General features: G+C 48.0%; 1 protein-coding gene across 3 annotated transcripts in view; it reads right to left on the bottom strand.

The window, feature by feature from the left end:
* Window positions 1–18942, bottom strand: part of ARHGEF37 (Rho guanine nucleotide exchange factor 37) — a 66875-nt gene that overhangs the window by 15754 nt on the left and 32179 nt on the right. Inside the window, exons 5-10 of one of the 3 annotated variants that reach the window (XM_081233608.1) lie at window positions 11354–11553; window positions 10042–10172; window positions 9283–9387; window positions 6955–7065; window positions 5954–6280; window positions 2289–2417 (exon numbers count right to left, since the gene is read on the bottom strand). In XM_081233608.1, coding sequence (XP_081089734.1) covers window positions 2289–2417; window positions 5954–6280; window positions 6955–7065; window positions 9283–9387; window positions 10042–10172; window positions 11354–11553 — 1003 coding nt within the window. Of the gene's footprint in view, window positions 1–2288; window positions 2418–5953; window positions 6284–6954; window positions 7066–9282; window positions 9388–10041; window positions 10173–11353; window positions 11554–18942 lie in introns of all 3 variants that reach the window. The other 2 variants (XM_081233607.1, XM_081233609.1) reach the window with 2 other exon arrangements.

Raw genomic sequence — 18942 nt, 5'->3', positions numbered from 1 at the left:
TGCAATCAGCATGGATTGCTTTTCCAATAAGAAAAATGTTATTTTGTCTTAAGTAGAAAAAGATAGAAGTTTCCATGACTCATCTGAGTGGCTGCTCTCTTCTTGATTTTCTGCACCCTTCCTCTCCCCAAGCTGCAGAGCCCATGAGGCAACCCTGATGAGTCCTCTGCTGGGGCATCTCAGGGTGGGAGAGGAAGTGGGGACAGCTGTGGCCCCAGGAGGAGCCAGCCCCACTTGAAGTGCACATACACCTCTGATGGTCTTTGACGTCCTCTGTGCTCTGGCCAGGTGCAAAGGCCACCTGTATCTGTCCAGCTCTGCTGGGCTCCTTTACTGCCCCTATGTCTCTGGGGCCCCCTTCTCCCTTCTGGGGAATCTTGGAGCTGTCTCCTGACCCTTCACTTCACATCTCACACGTGACTAAATACAGTTTGTTTTCTCAAACCAGGTTTCATGATGCTCTGGGAGCCCGTGCTCCCTTCAGCTACTTCAGTTACTTTTCAAATATAGTAAAAGTAACTACACAATATTTTATATATTCTTGAAGAATTCTTCAAGTGGACTGCAAGATACCCTTTCCCTATATTTTAGAGAAAAATGTTTTACCAAAAAAAAAAAAAAAAGACTTTGGCTGGCCAAAGTTTTGTAAACCACAATGCAGCTGAGATACTGTCCTTTGCAATTAAAAATTCCACAGCAAAAATAAATTATAAATGACTTCTTATTCAAATTTTTTATTCATCCTGAATGCTGGTATTTGAAGCAGGTTCCATGAGAAGGTGGTGAGGAAACAGTAAATTTTGATGAAAAATTTGAAGAAGTTCCAAGTTTCAGGCTGTAAATGCCACTTAGCCATTATGATGTCTAATCTCACCTAAGAGTAAAAAAGTTTGCATTTTCCTCCTCCTGACCTGCTCTTATGCTTACTGGCCATGAAGAGCATGTGTGTGTGTGTGTGTGTGTGTGTGCGCGCGCTCTCATGCTTACTGGCCATGAAGAGCGTGTGTGTGTGTGTGTGTGTGTGCTCTTATGCTTACTGGCCATGAAGAGCGTGTGTGTGTGTATGTGTGTGTGTGCGTTCTTATGCTTACTGGCCATGAAGAGCATGTGTGTGTGTGTGTGCGCTCTTATGCTTACTGGCCATGAAAAGCATGTGTGTGGGGGCTTCCCTGGTGGTGCAGTGGTTGAGAATCTGCCTGCTAACGCAGGGGACACGGGTTCGAGCCCTGGTCTAGGAAGATCCCACATGCCGTGGAGCAACTAGGCCCGTGAGCCACAACTACTGAGCCTGCGCGTCTGGAGCCTGTGCTCCGCAACAAAAGAGGCCACGATAGTGAGAGGCCCGCACACCGCGATGAAGAGTGGCCCCCGCTTGCCACAACTAGAGAAAGCCCTCGCACAGAAACGAAGACCCAACACAGCCAAAAATAAATAAATTAATTAATTAATTAATTTAAAAAAAAAAAGAAAAGCATGTGTGTGTGCGCGCGCTCTTATGCTTACTGGCCATGAAGAGCGTGTGTGTGTGTGTGTGTGTGCTCTTATGCTTACTGGCCATGAAGAGCATGTGTGTGTGTGTGTGCGCTCTTATGCTTACTGGCCATGAAAAGCATGTGTGTGGGGGCTTCCCTGGTGGCGCAGTGGTTGAGAATCTGCCTGCTAATGCAGGGGACACGGGTTCGAGCCCTGGTCTAGGAAGATCCCACATGCCGTGGAGCAACTAGGCCCGTGAGCCACAACTACTGAGCCTGCGCGTCTGGAGCCTGTGCTCCGCAACAAAAGAGGCCACGATAGTGAGAGGCCCGCACACCGCGATGAAGAGTGGCCCCCGCTTGCCGCAACTGGAGAAAGCCCTCGCACAGAAACGAAGACCCAACACAGCCAAAAATAAATAAATAAATAAATAAATAAATAAATAAATTTAAAAAAAAGAAAAGCATGTGTGTGTGTGCGCGCTCTTATGCTTACTGGCCATGAAGAGCGTGTGTGTGTGTGTGTGTGTGTGTGTGTGTGTGTGTGTGTGTGTGTGTGTGTGTGTGTGTGTGTGTGTGTGTGTGTGTGTGTGTGTGTGTGAGAGAGAGAGAGAGAGAGAGAGAGAGAGAGAGAGAGAGAGAGAGAGAGAGAGAGAGAGAGAGAGATTCCCACCCGACCCCCATCCCCAGCTCACAGAGAAAGGAGAGGGGGAGGAACACTGGGAAAAGAAAAGGGAAAGGAAATAGGGGATTGACCTCACTCCACTGGCAGGTGAAGGACTGGATAGTCTTTGCAGGGGAGGGAGGGACGCTTACTTGTTTGGTGAGAGGTGGCAGCACTTTCTCGAAGTTCTCTTGAAAGGAGTGAAGCTGATGACCGGTCCGGCCCAGTGCATCCTCCACCAGCTTCCTGAAGGCTGGATCAGAGATGCGGTGGTGGGGAAGCTAGGTGGAGACAGACACTGTCATCAGAGCCCTCCTTGGGAGAGAGGGGACAGGGAGACCCTGACAGCCACACTCCAGCCCCAGATGTGTTAGGATGGCCCTTTATGTCTTGGTCAGCTGTTGTTTTGGCCTGGCTACTGCCCCACCTTCCTTTAAGGAAGCGTCCCTCTCTGGGGGTCCAGTGGTATTACCCCTCCTGGTGCCTGGCCACAGGACTGACCGTCATGGCATCCCTTTTCCTAAGCACTGTGATCGGTCAGGGAGTAGACAGTGGAGCAAAGCAAGGCCAATTGGAAACCACCCATCAGATTTTTAAAAAAAATTTTTAATTTATTTTTTACTTTTTAATTTTACTTTTTTTTTTTTTTTACAGTAGGTCCTTGTTGGTTATCTATGTTAAATATAGCAGTGTGTACATGTCAATCCCAAACTCCCACTCCCATCAGATTTAGTACATGAAGGCTGAGAATGAGAGGGTGACTCTTAGATTCTGAGATGTAAAGATAAACGCTTAGAGCTGTTGGGAGCCACTCTCTCCAACTTTCCAGAAAAGGCCTGCTTGACAATAAAGCCAACCCAGAGAGGGAAACAGCCAGGAGATGGAGTGAAAGTCAGAGCCTCGACAACACTGACTGCAGCTGGGCAACAATGACTGCAGCTGGGCCCGAGGCTTGATCCCCTCCTCGGCCTCCCAGTTATACAGGTCTTTATGCCTGAGCTGGTTTGGAACCCGAAGAGTTCTGAACGATGGTGCATCCCGGGACCTTGGCCCTGTTGGTCATCTCCTGCATTCTCACCAGACAGCCTAAGAGTGACCAGGGCCCCACAGCTAACAGAGACATGTCCTCTCTGCTGGTCACCAAAATCACCACGCTTCATTCTAGCTCAGAGCCTTTCCCCTACCCCCAGGATGAAGACAGATTGAGGTTCTACCATGTGGGCCTTTCCCAGGCTCCACAGGACTGTCCAGGTGAATGGGCCATGGGACACACACAGGAAGCTGGCATCAATCATTGACAGGCCCTAAGATTCTGTATTACAGGATCAATCAAGAAATGTCCTCTTTCTGGGACTTCCCTGGTGGTCCAGAGTTTAAGACTCAGTGCTCCCAATGCAGGGGGCATGGGGTTCGATCCCTGGTCGGGGAACTAAGACCCCGCACGCTACACGGCGCAGCCCCACCCCCCCAAAAGAAAGAAAAAGAAAAAAAGAAATGCCCTCTTTCTGCTCTTATGAAGTTGACTTCCCCATTACTGTATCCTACAACACTCCCCAGCCCTGCACATCCCCGTCTAAATACAAGGGGAGCTGGCCACCCTGGACAGAAAACTAGAGGGTGAGAGAAGAATGAAAAGGTCATCTAATCAAATTTACCCTCTGCCTTCAGGAAAGAGAAATGCTTCTTTTTGCAGATGGTTCAGGCTTAATTCAAAAAGAGTGTCTGGGGCTTCCCTGGTGGTGCAGTGGTTGAGAGTCCGCCTGCCGATGCAATGGACACGGGTTCGTGCCCCAGTCCGGGAAGATCCCACATGCCGTGGAGCGGCTGGGCCCGTGAGCCATGGCCGCTGAGCCTGCACGTCCGCAGGCTGTGCTCCGCAATGGGAGAGGCCACAACAGTGAGAGGCCAGCGTACTGCAAAAAGGAAAAAAAAAAAAAAAAAGAGTGTCTGGGCTTCCCTGGTGGCGCGGTGGTTGAGAGTCCACCTGCCGGTGCAGGGGACATGGGTTCGTGCCCCGGTCCGGGAAGATCCCACATGCCGCGGAGCGGCTGGGCCCGTGAGCTATGGCCGCTGAGCCTGCGCGTCCGGAGCCTGTGCCCCGCAACGGGAGAGGCCACAACAGTGAGAGTACCAGAAAAAAAAAAAAAAAAAAAAAGAGTGTCTGAGACAGAACTCTGTACTAAATGCTGTGAGGGCCAAAAAGAAGAAAAGCTCAATGAGGGGAACCGGCTTCATCCATCAGGCCAGCAGGAGGCAGGCTCTGATAAGCGCTTAGCAGAAGCACATCCTAAGGGCTGCTGGGGTACAGAAGATGGAGAGGTGGGTTCTCCCACCTGGAGGAGGGGGATTCTGAGAGCTTCATGGAGAGATTCATTCGTCACATATTTGGGCAGGTCCCACCATAGGCCAGGCACTGCAAAAGGCATGGGGGCAACGGGGAGGGACATTCCGGGCTGAAGAAGGAGTCTGTGCAAAGGGACCGTGGTCACACTCAGAAGTGGTGCACTGGAAGTGGAGGCTGCAGACGCAGAGTGAGACTATGGGTTGGAAAGGTAGGGATGGGGGTGGGTGGCAAATTTTAGAGGAATTTTTATGCAACAGATTGGATGGGGAAAGCTGAGCCGGGGCACATGAAGCACAGGAGACAGCATGCGGTATGAGCAGTACCGAAATTTCTCCAGAGCTTAGATCCACAGGCCATTAAGCTCTGATGTTGATATCAGAGAGAGATTTAAGAGTTCTTTCCTATACCAACCCAATCTTCAAAATTCTAAAATCAAAGTTTGCACTTGGAGATGTGTCTAAACCTCTTTGTGACCTATTTATGCTTTCAGCAGACAGGCTGTCGGGCGCTATGGTTCAGAGCCCAGGCTCTGGAGTTGAACTGCCAGGATTCAAATTGAGCTCTTAGCTGTGTGGCTTTGGGCAAGCTGCTTAACCTCTGTGCCCTGGCTTCCTTTTGAAACGAGAATAATAATAATACCTATTCTGTAGGGTTATTGTGAGGATTAAGTGAGACAATATATGGAAAGTGTTCCAAACAGATGCACCATAAGTGCTCACAAGGAGGCAGCTGCTAGAAGTAGTTAACAGTGTCAGGAGCACAGCTTGAGACATTTACTCCTGACTGTGTAGAAAGGACCCTGTCTTCTCTGTTACCTACTTCTTTTTGTTTTGTTTTTTTTTTGGCTGCATTGGGTCTCCGTTGCTGTGCGCAGGCTTTCTCTAGTTGCGGCGAGTGGGGGCTACTCTTCGCTGCAGTGTGCAGGCTTCTCATTGCGGTGGCTTCTCTTGTTGTGGAGCACGGGCTCCAAGCTCACAGGCTTCAGTAGTTGTGGCACGCGGGCTCAGCAGTTGTGGCTCGCAGGCTTTAGAGCGCAGGCTCAGTAGTTGCGGCACACGGGCTTAGTTGCTCCGCAGCATGTGGGATCCTCCCGGACCAGGGCTTGAACCCGTGTCCCCTGCATTGGCAGGCAGATTCTTAACGACTGCGCCATCAGGGAAGTCCCATCTGCTACCTACTTCTAATACACTCCAGGGAATGGCCCCAAGGCCTGTATTTTCCCAGCAGAGCCTCCTGTGCTTCTGAGTCCCAGAGCCTGAGAGTGGCCTGGAGTCCCAGTTCCACCCTTGCTTTCATGGTCTGACTCTATTAATGGAGGGAGAACAGGCATAAGAGAGATCCAGAAGGTCCCCACAACCTCCTCCTAAGCACCTGTTGGAAGGCCCAGACCAGCCCCTGCAAACAGCTGGCTGAAGGGGCAACCAGGCCCTGCCTGGCTATTCCCCAGGGGCACCCCAGTCCCAGAGGCCTTACCTGGGCCAAGCTGTCCTCTGCCCTCTGCAGCACTTGCTTTGCAAGGTCCCTCTGGAGGGTCACAAATGTGCACAGGATCTGGCCCAGCCACTGCATGGCCAGCTGCTTAAACTGTGGGAGCTCAGCCACTAGCAGGGAGTTGAGTGCCTCGTACATGTGCCGGGCCGCCTCCTCCTCATAGGTCATGCTGCCCACCTCCAGCAGCTTCTCTTCCACCCTCTCAAAGTCCAGTAGTTTGTCCAGACGCTTCTTGATCAGATTCTGAGGGCCGTCCAAGGCTCTGGCCAGGCTGCACAATGGCTGCCACACCAGGGCTTCCAGCCGCTGCTTCTGTGGGGAGAGGTGAACTTGGGAGTTGAGGAAGGAGGTGGCAGAGGGCGGGGCACAGGGAGAAGGGGCTTTGGATGTGGGCAGGACTGGGCTCCAGTCCCACCCTCACCGACCAGCTGTGACCTCTAGCACGACATCTAACCTTTCTGGGCCTCAATGTGCCCATCTGAAAAATGGGGACAATGTATGTAACAAGCTTAGCAGAGTGCCTAGCGCAGAATAAGTATTCAATATATATGTCACTTCTTAATACGGTTACTGTGCACAGATGTTGAAAAAATTTTGTATGGAATGGTGGTCAAAAGCATAGCCCTTGGGGCACAGATCCTTGCCATTGACCATCTGAATAACCTGGGAGGTCACCCTCTCTGAGCCTCAAGCTCTCATCTGCAGAATGGAGCTATTAATAGTATCTACCCTGTAAGCTGTGTTGTGAGGATTAAATGAGGGGAAGAATGGAGAGTTTAGCACAGTGCCTGGCAGATAACAAGGGTCAGTAAATGTTAGCTGGGGCTATTTTTATCAGGAAGATGCACTAATAATCATCTCTGCCCTGCTGACTATCCAGGGCTGTTATGGATGTGACAGTCATGCAGAAGGCCTGGCTTCTAAATAGTATTCTTATAGGCTCTGCCACCTGCCTAAAAAAAGAAAGGGGAAGTTCTGCTCACAAACTCAGGGAAGGCCTGGAGCTGCAGGTCTCTTGCCAGGTAACAGTACTGCACCACAGGCCCCCCAGGGATGTCCAGATCGTATTCCTGGGGCCGGAAGCGGAGGAAAGCCTAGATGGGGTCAAATGAGAGAGCCAATCATGGCCCGTCGTCGCCATCTCACACCTGAATCCCCCTCCACCACAGACCGGAAGAAGTGCCCAGGCTGTCTGCACACCCTCCCTGTGTCTGCACACAGCCTATTCTATCCTTGCACAACTTGGGTGATTAGAAAGTTCCTCCTTAGACTGAGCCAACATCTTTCTCCCTATTCAGTGCTGCCTCGATTTCACACATTTGCATATCTCCTTTGTGATTTTTTTTTGCCATGTCCATGTTCCTCGAGTTCTATTAATATTTTTCCTTAAACGAAATTGGGTCATTTGTAGAGACGTGGATGGATCTAGAGACTGTCATACAGAGTGAAGTAACTCAGAAAGAGAAAAACAAATATCATATATTAACATATATGTGGAACCTAGAAAAATGGCACAGATGAACCAGTTTGCACGGCAGAAATAGAGACACAGATGTAGAGAACAAACGTATGGACACCAAAGGGGGAAAGTGGTGGAGGTGGGGGTGTGATGAATTGGGAGATTGGGATTGACATGTATACACTAATATGTATAAAATAGATAACTAATAAGAATCTGCTGTATAAAAAAATAAAATTCAAAAAAAATATTTTTCCTTAAATCAACCTAGCATCCCTATTTAAATCAATGCATTAAAAAAAAAAAAAACACCTTATGGGGAATTCCCTGGTGGTTCAGTGGTTAGGACTTCGTGCTTTCACTGCCGAGGGCCTGGGTTCAATCCCTGGTCGGGAAACTTAAGATTCTGCAAGCCACATGGCACGGCCAAAAAAAAACCCACCTTATGATACTCCCATAAAGGGAAAGCCAGTAATAATTGCCATAAATAAGCATGTAAGAATAACTGCTATAAAAACAATGCTATTAAGTTCTGTCTGGGCGTGATGGCCTGATGAAGGTTTCCAGCCAGAGACTTGTTCTGCCTGTTTATTTAAGACATGTCAGAAAAAGAGGCTTTTCCTGGACTCTGAGGATTAAAAGAGAGAGTCATTTTCTCACTGTGGGATTCCATGTCAACACTGTATCCATCGTGTAAGTCCTGCATTTATGGAAATACTGCCTTAATGCTTCCGAATATCTGTTCTACTCTGCAAAGCCAGATGTGTCTCTCATGGGCCTCTGGTTTCTCTCTTTCAGGGCCCCTCCATTCTTTCTCTGAGGGCCTTCCTCTTCTGCTTCACTGTGCTGTCCAGATCTTTCCTCTGGGGGCCCCAAGATGGAGCAGGAACAAGCAGGGAACGTGCCCCACAGTGAGGAGTGTAGAACGACCTCCATCCTTCTACATACTTCCAATAATGCCACCCCAAATCCTATTATCCAAAGAGCCTGTTATTGTCTGACTGAGCTGGTTTGTGCAAATGGACGTGATTGAGAACAAAACCATGCAAAAGGGACAGAGTGGATGGAATGAGTCAGCACCCATGACAAGAATGAAGGGGGAATTTTGGTGAAAGGAAAGTGATGTGCTGGATGGGAATGCAAACTGGTGTCCCTGTGGGCTGAATGTGGTTTGCAGAAATATATTTTCTTGGGCCCACATAACATTTAAATTCTTATTTAATTAGCTTCTCACATGAACACATGGTGAGATTTCACCTAAAGGTCTGGATTTCCAGTTTTCTTCTTCCTTCAAATCAGGAGAACTGGCAGCACTGGGTCCACATTCCCGCACAGGAACTCCTGTGAGCCAAGGAATATCTCATCCCTTTCATTTTATCTGTTCATTCATTTATTTGGTCATTCACACTCCAACTATTACTACATACTGAACTCTACCAAAAACGTCTCATAAATAGACAATAGGCCTTATACACCTGCACACTTCAGTCAACAATATTACCTGCCTGGTCCCTTTGAGCACCTGTGTTCGTCAGCCCTGCTCTGGGTGCTGGTCTGGCAGGATCCCTCCAGAGGGCTCTGATTCCAGTGAATTCTGACCCTACCCAGTGAGAACACGGTCCCCCTGAGAACTCAATGAACTCAGAAGCTGCCCCAGTCAGATGACCTGTGGGCGGAGGAGTGCTTGCGAACGGCCCCTCTTCTGGCCTCCAGCCAGCAACTGTATGACCTCTTCCATTTGGTTCCTGAAGTTGGTGTCTTTGTCAGCTTGTTCAATGGGCCCTGCATGACTCCTTCCCCGGTGATCTCAGCCCCGCCCCACCCTACCCACTATTAACCACAGGATCCTCACCTCCAAATTATCCAGGTAAGCAGCCACATTGTTCTTCAGCTCGGTCACACACAGCGACACCCAGTGGAAACTCTCTTCTAAGTCATCAAATTCCTTGTCTTCTGTCTGAGAGTAAAGTTATGCTTATGAGGGCCGAGAACATCCACATGGGGCCAGTGTACACCCATTTCCCAAGTTATTACCAGGGACCACAGACCCACCCATCAGAGCCAGTCCCTCCAGCCCCAAAACTGAGTGGGACGGTTAGAGGCAGTAAGTGCAGCTTGGTGGTTCTGTATTCAGACAATGGAATCAGACACAAGAGCCCGTGAGTCCTGGTTCACTTGCTTCCTGGTTGTGTGAACTTAGGCAAGTGTTTTACTCTCTTTGACCCTGTTTCCTCATCTGCAATATGGGAATAGTATGAACTTACTTCATTGTGTGGATCCACTAATGCCTGGTTCAGAGTAAGTACTCAATCCACCTGAGCTGCTACTAGCACCTATTCAAGGCTGGTTCCTTGCCCAGACCCAGACATCTCCTATCTGTATCAAGAGACCCCAGAGAAAGAGCAGCACAAGATGCAGAGGAGAAAGCCCCACCCTGGCTCTCCAGAATCAAGTGGTGGTGCCTACTCTGCCTCGTCCTGGCTACGCATGCTGGAAGTTCACTCCCTCAGCCTCAGTTTCCTCATCTCCGAAAGGAGTCTAAGACCCTGCACTGCACAGTCTTGCCCCTTGGGATGGCTGGGATACCACCCTTCCTCCCGTCTGTGCTCACCTTGGGTACGAGCCCCGCCTCCTGCTTCAGCAGATGGCTCAGCCGGGTGGTCTTCTTGGAAAGGGTGTGCATATTGATGCGGGCCAGTCGCTCCCGGAGGCTCAGATGCTCCACCTTGGTGTACTTGGAGGCTGCACCAACAGAGGAGAAGGAGGGCACAGGAACCAGAGCTGACCCGGGAAAGCAAGAGCCCCTGACATACCTGGCAAGGCATCTCTTGGGCCCTCTTCTCAGATGTCAGTCACACCCATTAGAATGGTGAATCTCGGAGGAAAAGCACAGGGCTCAGAGTCCTCACTCTGATGTGAGCACCCTGACCGAAGAGCTTCCTGCCTGCTTGACTTCTTAGGCCTCAGTTTCCTCATCTGTAAATGAGGCTAGCCACCTCACAGGATTGCTAGGAGATCACATAAGATGATAGGTCTGGAGCAAATGACTTAAGCTCTCATTTTACCCAACTGTGAAATGGGGCTAACATTGCCAACCTCAAGGCTATCGTAAGGACCAAACAAGATAATGATTGAAAAAAACATGTCATAGTTAGCCTTTAGTAAACATTAGCTAAATTATCATTACTGCACGGTCTGAGTTGTGCAATTGAATCTTTCATCTACTTGGGACACTGCTTCACTTTCCAGACCTTTCTGTTTTAACAACTTCAGAGGCAGCAACCTCCCCACTTTCTCCTCTTACCCTCACCCCTGATAAATACACAGCTCTTTGCCTCCCCAGTATTCATTTCTTAGTATAGCAGACATGTGGTTTAGATAAGATTGATTCCACTTTAGTTCAAGGGGTGGGTGCTGACTGTTATAAGCCAGTTCACACAATCCCCCCATCCCCTGCCACAGTGATAGGTTCAAAGAAGGGCACATAACCCAGGCTGAAGCCAATCAGTTCATGGCATTACCCTAACCATGGCAACTGGTTCAGGGTGAGCATACGACTCAAATGAGTCCTATTAGAGTGAAACTCCAATTTAGTTTTTACAGCTAAGGGGAGAAAGGGCCCATCTTATCCTGGAGGATGTGGTGTGCAGATGCGAGTCTTAGGACAGCAATAGCCCTTTACTATTATGAGGGAGGCCAGCCTGAAAAGGAAGGTGACACATAGTAAAGGCCAGAGACAAGAGAATTGCAGGGAAATGATGCCAGCACCCTGATCAAACCCTACTTAAAGCCCACAGTACTTCTGGACTTGTGGGTTACATGAGCTACTATATTCCCTGTACTGGTGAAGCCAGTTTGAGATGAGTTTTTTGTAACTAGAAGCATTCTCACTCATGTATCACCTAAATGCCCCAAGTCCTTACCCACTTCTTTGCGCCTCTTGTACTCATTGATGTTGGTGACCACGTCCTGGAGGGCAGAGGTAGCCCTCTGAAGGACAGGGTAGGCACTGGCATCAGGGAGTGTGTTCTCCAGAATTTTCTGCAGCAGCAATGGGTATTTGGTAATCCTCTGCAAAGGAATTACCAGCAAGAAACTGAGGCCTGAGGGTCCAGCTTGAGGCCTGAGGGAGAAGGCTGGTGTTAGGTAGGTCAAGTCCACCCTTGGGGGCACCAAGGGGCCTGGGCTCTAGTCCCAGCTCTGCCATTTAACTCACTGTGTGATCTCAGGCAAGTCACCCTCCTTCTGTGGTCCTCAGTTTCCTCATCTGTAATCTGTGAGGTCTATATGTTAGATGGGTGCTTCTAGTTCTCACTTTACCCTTTTCTGGGCCTTGGTTCCCCATCTGTACGAAATTTAATGGTCAGTTCTCTGCCCTCAGCTTACTCAGTCTCTCAACAGCAGGCACAGCTGACCACTCCCTCTTTCTCGAAACACTTTCTTCTTTTGGCCCCAGAGACACTCTTCGTCCTGCTTCTCTCACTCCATAGGCCACTCTCTTGGCCTCCTCTGCTGGCTTCTCTCCAATGCTGGAGTGTCCAGGGCCTCCTCTCCTCCTTCTCTCTCCACTCACTCTCTTACTGACCTCATTTAGTCCTATGGCTTTAAACACATCCCAAACCCATATCTCCACTTCCTACTTCTGTCCAGAGCTCCAGACACACACGGTCAACTGCCTACTCGAAATCTCCACTTGGATACGTCTCAAGCACAACTCCATCTGCTGGACATGCACAGAATATTTCATTTAATAAAATGGTTCTGCTGCTTTAAAAAAGAAGAGCTTTTAAAATCACAGGAACTTGGGAATTCCCTGGCAGTCCACTGCCGTGGGCCCACCCAGATTTGATCCCTGGTGGGGGAACTAAGATCCTGCAAGCTGTGCAGCATGGCCCACACCCCAAAAAAAGTTTTTTAAAATTTAAATCATAGGAACTTAATGTTTAGAGATGTATTTAAGGGTAAAAAGTTGTAATTATCTGTAATTTCCTGTATAGTATATAGCATAAAATTAGATACAGCAAACAGCAGACATTAATACTTGTTAATTTCAGGTGGTGGGTGTGTGAGTGTTCATCACATTATTCTATTTTTCTTTAGGTTTGAAATTTTTCATTTAAAAAAGTAAAATATAAAACAAAACACAGGAACTGATAGTGTCAAGGTCCCTTCCAGATGCACCATTTGATGCATAGATGATTATTTCTAGTCCCCTTCCTGATGATGTCTGGAAGTTGCAGAAAGAGTGCCCAAGTCAACAGCATCTGGGACAAGGCTCTAAGTCTTTCCTTGATCATGACCAGTAGCCCTCAGACCCACCTTCTGAGAAACCCACAAGATTTTCAAACCACAATGTCTAAGCATGCCTCCTCCACGAAGACTCACAAATGTTTCTCATGACTATTATCTGGCCTCCTCTCCACGGTACCCTTGCCTCTTGCTCTTCTTCCTATGGAAAAATCTCTAGATCAAATGTCCAGGAAAGATCAGCCATGAGGCTAGGAACAGACAGAGCAGGTGGGGGTCCCTCCATTAGTTGCAGGGGGTTGGGATGCAGGGGTGGGATTACCTGTCAGGACATGCCTATGCTGACCATCTGCTCTCACCAAGGGTTGCCTAGTGCTTGGCTGACTGTGGGCAGGAGAGGTGGAAACAGTTGCAAGATATTTGCAAAACTCTGTCCTCTGGGCTTAACTTTCCATGGGAAAGGGACAACTGTCACCTTACCAAGGGAGTCTCTGGTGGGATCTTTTTTTTTTTTTTTTTTGTGGTACGCGGGCCTCTCACTGTTGTGGCCTCTCCCATTGCAGAGCACAGGCTCCGGACGCGCAGGCTCAGCAGCCATGGCTCATGGGCCCAGCCGCTCCGCGGCACGTGGGATCCTCCCGGACCGGGGCACGAACCCGTGTCCCCTGCATCGGCAGGCGGACTCTCAACCACTGCGCCACCAGGGAAGCCCGGGATCTTTTTTTTTTTTTTTTTTTTTTTTTTTGCGATACGCGGGCCTCTCACTGTTGTGGCCTCTCCCGTTGCGAAGCACAGGCTCCAGACGTGCAGGCTCAACGGCCATGGCTCACGGGCCCAGCCGCTCCGCGGCACGTGGGATCTTCCCGGACTGGGGCACGAACCCGTGTCCCCTGCATCGGCAGGTGGACTCTCAACCACTGCGCCACCAGGGAAGCCCTCTGGTGGGATCTTTTTAGAGAGCAGTTTGGCAATTTATGAAATGTACAAACCCTTTATTCCCTCAATCCTACTACAGAAATCTACCCAGAAATATCAACTCAAGGACTTCCCTGGTGGCACAGTGGTTAAGAATCCGCCTGCCAATGCAGGGGACATGGGTTCGAGCCCTGGTCTGGGAAGATCCCACATGTTGTGGAGCAACTAAGCCTGTGCGCCACAACTGCTGAGCCTGCGCTCTAGAGCCTGCGAGCCACAACTACTGAGCCCTCACGCCACAACTACTGAAGTCCGTGCACCTAGAGCCCGTGCTCTGCAACAAGAGAAGCCACCACACTGAGTAGCCCGCGCACCGCAAGGAAGAGCAGCTGCCGCTCACTGCAACTAGAGAAAGCCCACGCACAGCAACAAAGACCCAACACAGCCAAAAATAAAATAAAATAAAATGAATATAAACTCAAGTGAGCATGGATAAAGGTAGAAGTTATTCAGCAACTCTATTTATGACAGTAAAATTTCGGAAACAGTCCAAATATACATCAATAGGGAATGGTTAAATAGACCACAGACTATGAGCTGCCCTGGGAAGGAACTCTATGCAGTCATTAAGAAGAACATGGTAGAGTAATTCATATTGTCCTGAAAAGATATTTATTCATGGCCATGATTAGGTGAAAAAGCAAGTTCTAAAAAAGCATGTAGAGTAGGAGCCCCTTAAAAAATTCATTCATTCATTCACTCATCCTATCTATCTATCCATCCATCCAACATCTACATGTTCCCATGGAAAGTCTATTTCCTGTCTGTCTGTCTGTAAATATACAGAATACAGTTCGGATGGAAAATGTTTACTAGGGGGAGGGATGGGGAAACGGGAAACCAAAGGGGAATGGACTTTTTACTTTATATACCTGTGTATTGTTTGAAATTTCTTTTTTCAATAACCACATGTTACTTTTAAATTTAAAACAAATTAAAAATGCCAGTAAAGGAAAACATGTCATCTGCCTTTTCCAAACACTGCCTCAGCTGTTGTGGAACTGCAGGTGCTTTGTGCTGGACTGATCCACCTCTGTAAGCAGCCTCCTACCCCTGAAAGCTATGCCACTAGAATGGTCCCTAAGGCAGAGCTTCCTGCTGGCTGCAAGGGCAAGCCTTGATTCCCTTGGCCCCCAGGTGGGAAGCACTGCCTTAAAAGACAGGATAAACTGGGAGTTCCCTGGTAGCCTAGTGGTTAGGATTCTGGGCTTTCACTGCCATGGCCAGGTTCAATCCCTGGTCAGGGAACTGAGATTCCCACAAGCCGCACAAAGACTCTATGCTTCCACTGCAGGGGGCGAGGGTTCGATCCCTGGTCAGGGAAGTTCCGCATGCCACACGGTGAGGCCAAAAACAAAGTGGGGGGTGGGGGGAGAGACAGGATAAACTAGACACCCCACCCACTTACCCATCCAAATAAAAAGTGGGAGGTGGCATATATTTTAGAATCACAAAGATCTAATTAGATGGTACCATCTATCCTACCTGGATGAGAAAGAACCATTTATGGCTGGTGTGATTCTAGTTGGCCAAACTCCAGAAAGAGTCCCATGATCATCAGCACAAGAAAGGCAGGATTATTGTTTCAAGAGGGAAGGGATCAAAAGTTCTAGAGCAGCATGTATAGCAGGAGCCCCTCAAAAATTCATTCCTTCTACCTACCTATCTATCTATCTGTCCATCCATCCATCCATCCAATGTCTACACTTTCCCATGGGAAGTCTATTTTCTGTCTGCCTGTAAATCTACCGAATAAAATTTGGATGACAGAAAGAATGTCATTCCTGCTGGAACATTAGTCCAGAGCATTTCGTTGAGGGCATTTTTGAAACTTGTAGGCTCTGGTGTGCTGCAGGCATTTAGTTGGCAGGGACCCAGGGATGCAGGCTATCCTGCAAGGACAGTCCTGCATTATGGAGAATCTTCCTACGTTTCATGTGCCCCTCTTCAACATTCGGAGACTGAATGAATGCCTTGCAATGGGCTGCGATTTCAAGAACTGAGATATTGTTGTGACACTTGGACTCCATCCTGTCACATATCTTAACACTGGGAATTACCATGACACACCTTTTATAAATAAGACTGAGGTCATTTGCAGGAACACAGTCCTTCCTCATTTCCTCTGCCTCCTGGTGTGTAATGTTATCCCTACTTCAGTTATGTTATTTCCTTCTTTCTCTTATCATACACAAGGAAATCAAGTTTGTTATCATTGCTCACTGTTTTTTTTTTCTGTATGTGGGCCTCTCACTGTTGTGGCCTCTCCCGTTGTGGAGCACAGGCTCCGGACGCGCAGGCTCAGTGGCCATGGCTCACCGGCCCAGCCGCTCCGTGGCATGTGGGATCTTCCCAGACTGGGGCACGAACCCGTGTCCTCTGCATCGGCAGGCGGACTCTCAACCACTGCGCCACCGGGGAAGCCCTCATTGCTCACTGTTATTGCAGGGTACACACATTCTCTGCTCTTTTCTTTTTCTGTACTTCTCGTACACAATGGCTTCTGACTCTTCTTTGCTTAAATCCAAGCTTATTTATTAAAGTAGGTACAAGCATCTGATTGCTTCATAATATTTTCTAGTGTAGTGTTACACAAGCATTTGCACACTGAAATACATATTACTTTATTAGAAATTATTTTCTTTTTATTTCTCCTTTAATTATAGTTAAGCCATTATATTGATTTTTTTCAGTTATGTATATAGACAGGAGAATTTTTTTTTCAGAATATAACTCAGGATAATAAATTTATTTAATGTTTGTTATAAAAAGGGGGCGTTGGGACCAACGGAGCTGAGAACCACAGTGTGGTCTCAGTGAAGCATAATCCTTGCCTAGCCAAGGGAACCACAATAGCTGGGAATTTTTGCATGTTACTTGCATGCAGTGAGTCTATGTCCCCATGAGCTGTTGTTATTACTCCCACTCCACATGTAGGGAAACAAAGTTCTGAGACACGAAATGGCTCTGCCAAGGTGAATAAGGGGCAGAGCCTGATCTGCTGCCAGGCAGCTTGGCGTGAAAGCCCATGAGAAAAGCCTGGACTTGCCTGGCTGAAAAAGACCTGAGTGCAGAAGACATGACAAACAGCAGCCTCTGGGGCTTCCCTGGTGGCGCAGTGGTTGGGAGTCCACCTGCCGATGCAGGGGACACAGGTTCGTGCCCCGGTCCGGGAGGATCCCACATGCCGCGGAGTGGCTGGGCCCGTGAGCCATGGCCGCTGGGCCTGCGCGTCTGGATCCTGTGCTCCACAACGGGAGAGGCTGCAGCAGTGAGAGGCCCGCGTACAGGAAAAAAAAAAAAAAAAAACAGCAGGCTCTGTGCCAACTAGGGCCCCCCACATAGTGTTTCTAACATGTCTGAACTAGATGCCAATATTTAACACTTGGGAGACTTACATCAAAGTTTCTGGTTTCTCTTGAAAGATCAGAGGATCTGGGCACAGTGGAATCACATTTCTACATGGCAACGGAGGGAGATGGTTTATAAAAAATGGCTGCAATTATTTCACTCTCTGTATCTACACCCTTTGAATATGACTTTGAAGCTTCTCCCATCAAGAAGTGGGGAATACTTCTCCACCCCTTGAGTCTGGCACAGCATGCCAATTCCAAGCCGAGATCTCAAAAGGCAGAGCTGAGTCTGCTTGTATGTTCCAGATACATAAGAGAGCCCAGCCAACATCAGCAAAGCTGACCCGCAGTTGATCACAGACACATGAGGGTGTTCAGCCAGGACAAGAAGAATCATTTACTGAGCCCAGCTAAACCACTAACATGCCTAAGTGTGACCTAAATAAATGTTTGCTTTAAACATATTTTGGGGATGATTTACACTTTAAACCACTATATTTGGGTCAGTTTGTTATATAGCAAAAGCTACACAATACAGCAACAATCAGCCGAGGCTGGGTTGCATCTGCACTCTATACAGGGTCTCTTGGCTCTGGTTTGCCACAGTCTCCACTACTCCCTTTTGTCCCACATCTGGCATCTTGCTTTCCTCATTGCTCACTCCTGTAGAAATGTATTTAGTGACCCTTGCAAAAGCCTAAGTTTGTAAGTTCCATGAAGGGATCAAAGGAAGCAAAGGAGAAAATGAATGTGGGTTTTTTTGGAGGCTGGGAAGGGTTAGGACATGGGTACTTCAAAAGGAGGCTTCAGGGAGTAGAGGGGTAAGGATAAGATAAGGAAGAGGAGGAGAGGTAGCAGGAGGCTCCACATGAGATAATATCAGCTTCAAAGCCCTAAACCTACACTGTCTTTCTCTTGGGTATAAAGGAAATGTCTAAGTAAGATGAAATAACAATAATAACTTCTGTTCCTCCTACTCTACTCTGCTTTCCAGAGGATGACCTTCATCTATCTTCATTTGGTGAGCCTGTCCTTGGGAAGATATAAGCCTTTTCAAAACAGAAAAGAAGCAGAACAATTCACAGGCAAGGAAATACAAATACCTCTTAAATATATAGAAAGATATCAAGGGACTTCCCTGGCGGTCCAGTGGTTATGACTCTGTGCTTCCAATGCAGGGAACGTGGGTTCAATCCCTGGTCAGGGAACTAGGATCCCACATGTTGTGGGGCAACTGAGCCTATGTGTCACAACTAGAAAGGCCGAGTGCCGCAACGAGACAGCCTGCGTGCCACAACTACAGAGCCCACGCACTCTGGAGCCCTCGTGCCACAACTACAGAGCCCACGTACTCTGGAGCCCACCTGCCACAACCAGAGAGAAGCCCGTGTGCCGCAACGAAGAGCCGATACACTGCAACAAAAGATCCGGCGTGCCATAACTAAGACCCAACACAGCCAAAAAATAAATAAATATTAAAGAAAAGGATGATCAACTTTTTTTTTAACATCTTTATTGGAGTATAATTGCTTTACAATGGTGTGTTAGTTTCTGCTTTATAACAAAGTGAATCAGTTATACATATACATATGTTCCCATATCTCTTCCCTCTTGCATCTCTTGGAGATAAATGCACAATGAAACATTACTGAGATGCCATTTTTCACCTATCAGTGGTAAATACTCTAAAGTTTAACAACACACTGCTGGTAAGGCTGTGGAGAAACACCCTCATATGCTGCTCATGGGAATATCAATTGGTATAACCTTTACAGAGGGCAATTTTGCAATACTGCCAAAATTATCAATACATCATACTTCCTTTGACCTAGCAATTCCACATCTGGAAATTTAACTTACAGATATACTTGTACCTCAGTAAAATAACATGTTCGTGAATAATCATTGTAGCACTGCCTGTAATATGAAAAGAATAG

This window comes from Mesoplodon bidens (assembly GCF_964165515.1).
Source record: "Mesoplodon bidens genome assembly, chromosome: 4".
NCBI classification, from domain to species: Eukaryota; Metazoa; Chordata; class Mammalia; order Artiodactyla; family Ziphiidae; genus Mesoplodon; species Mesoplodon bidens.
Note: the sequence above shows the minus strand (reverse complement) of the source record. Positions and strands in the feature narration are given on the sequence as shown.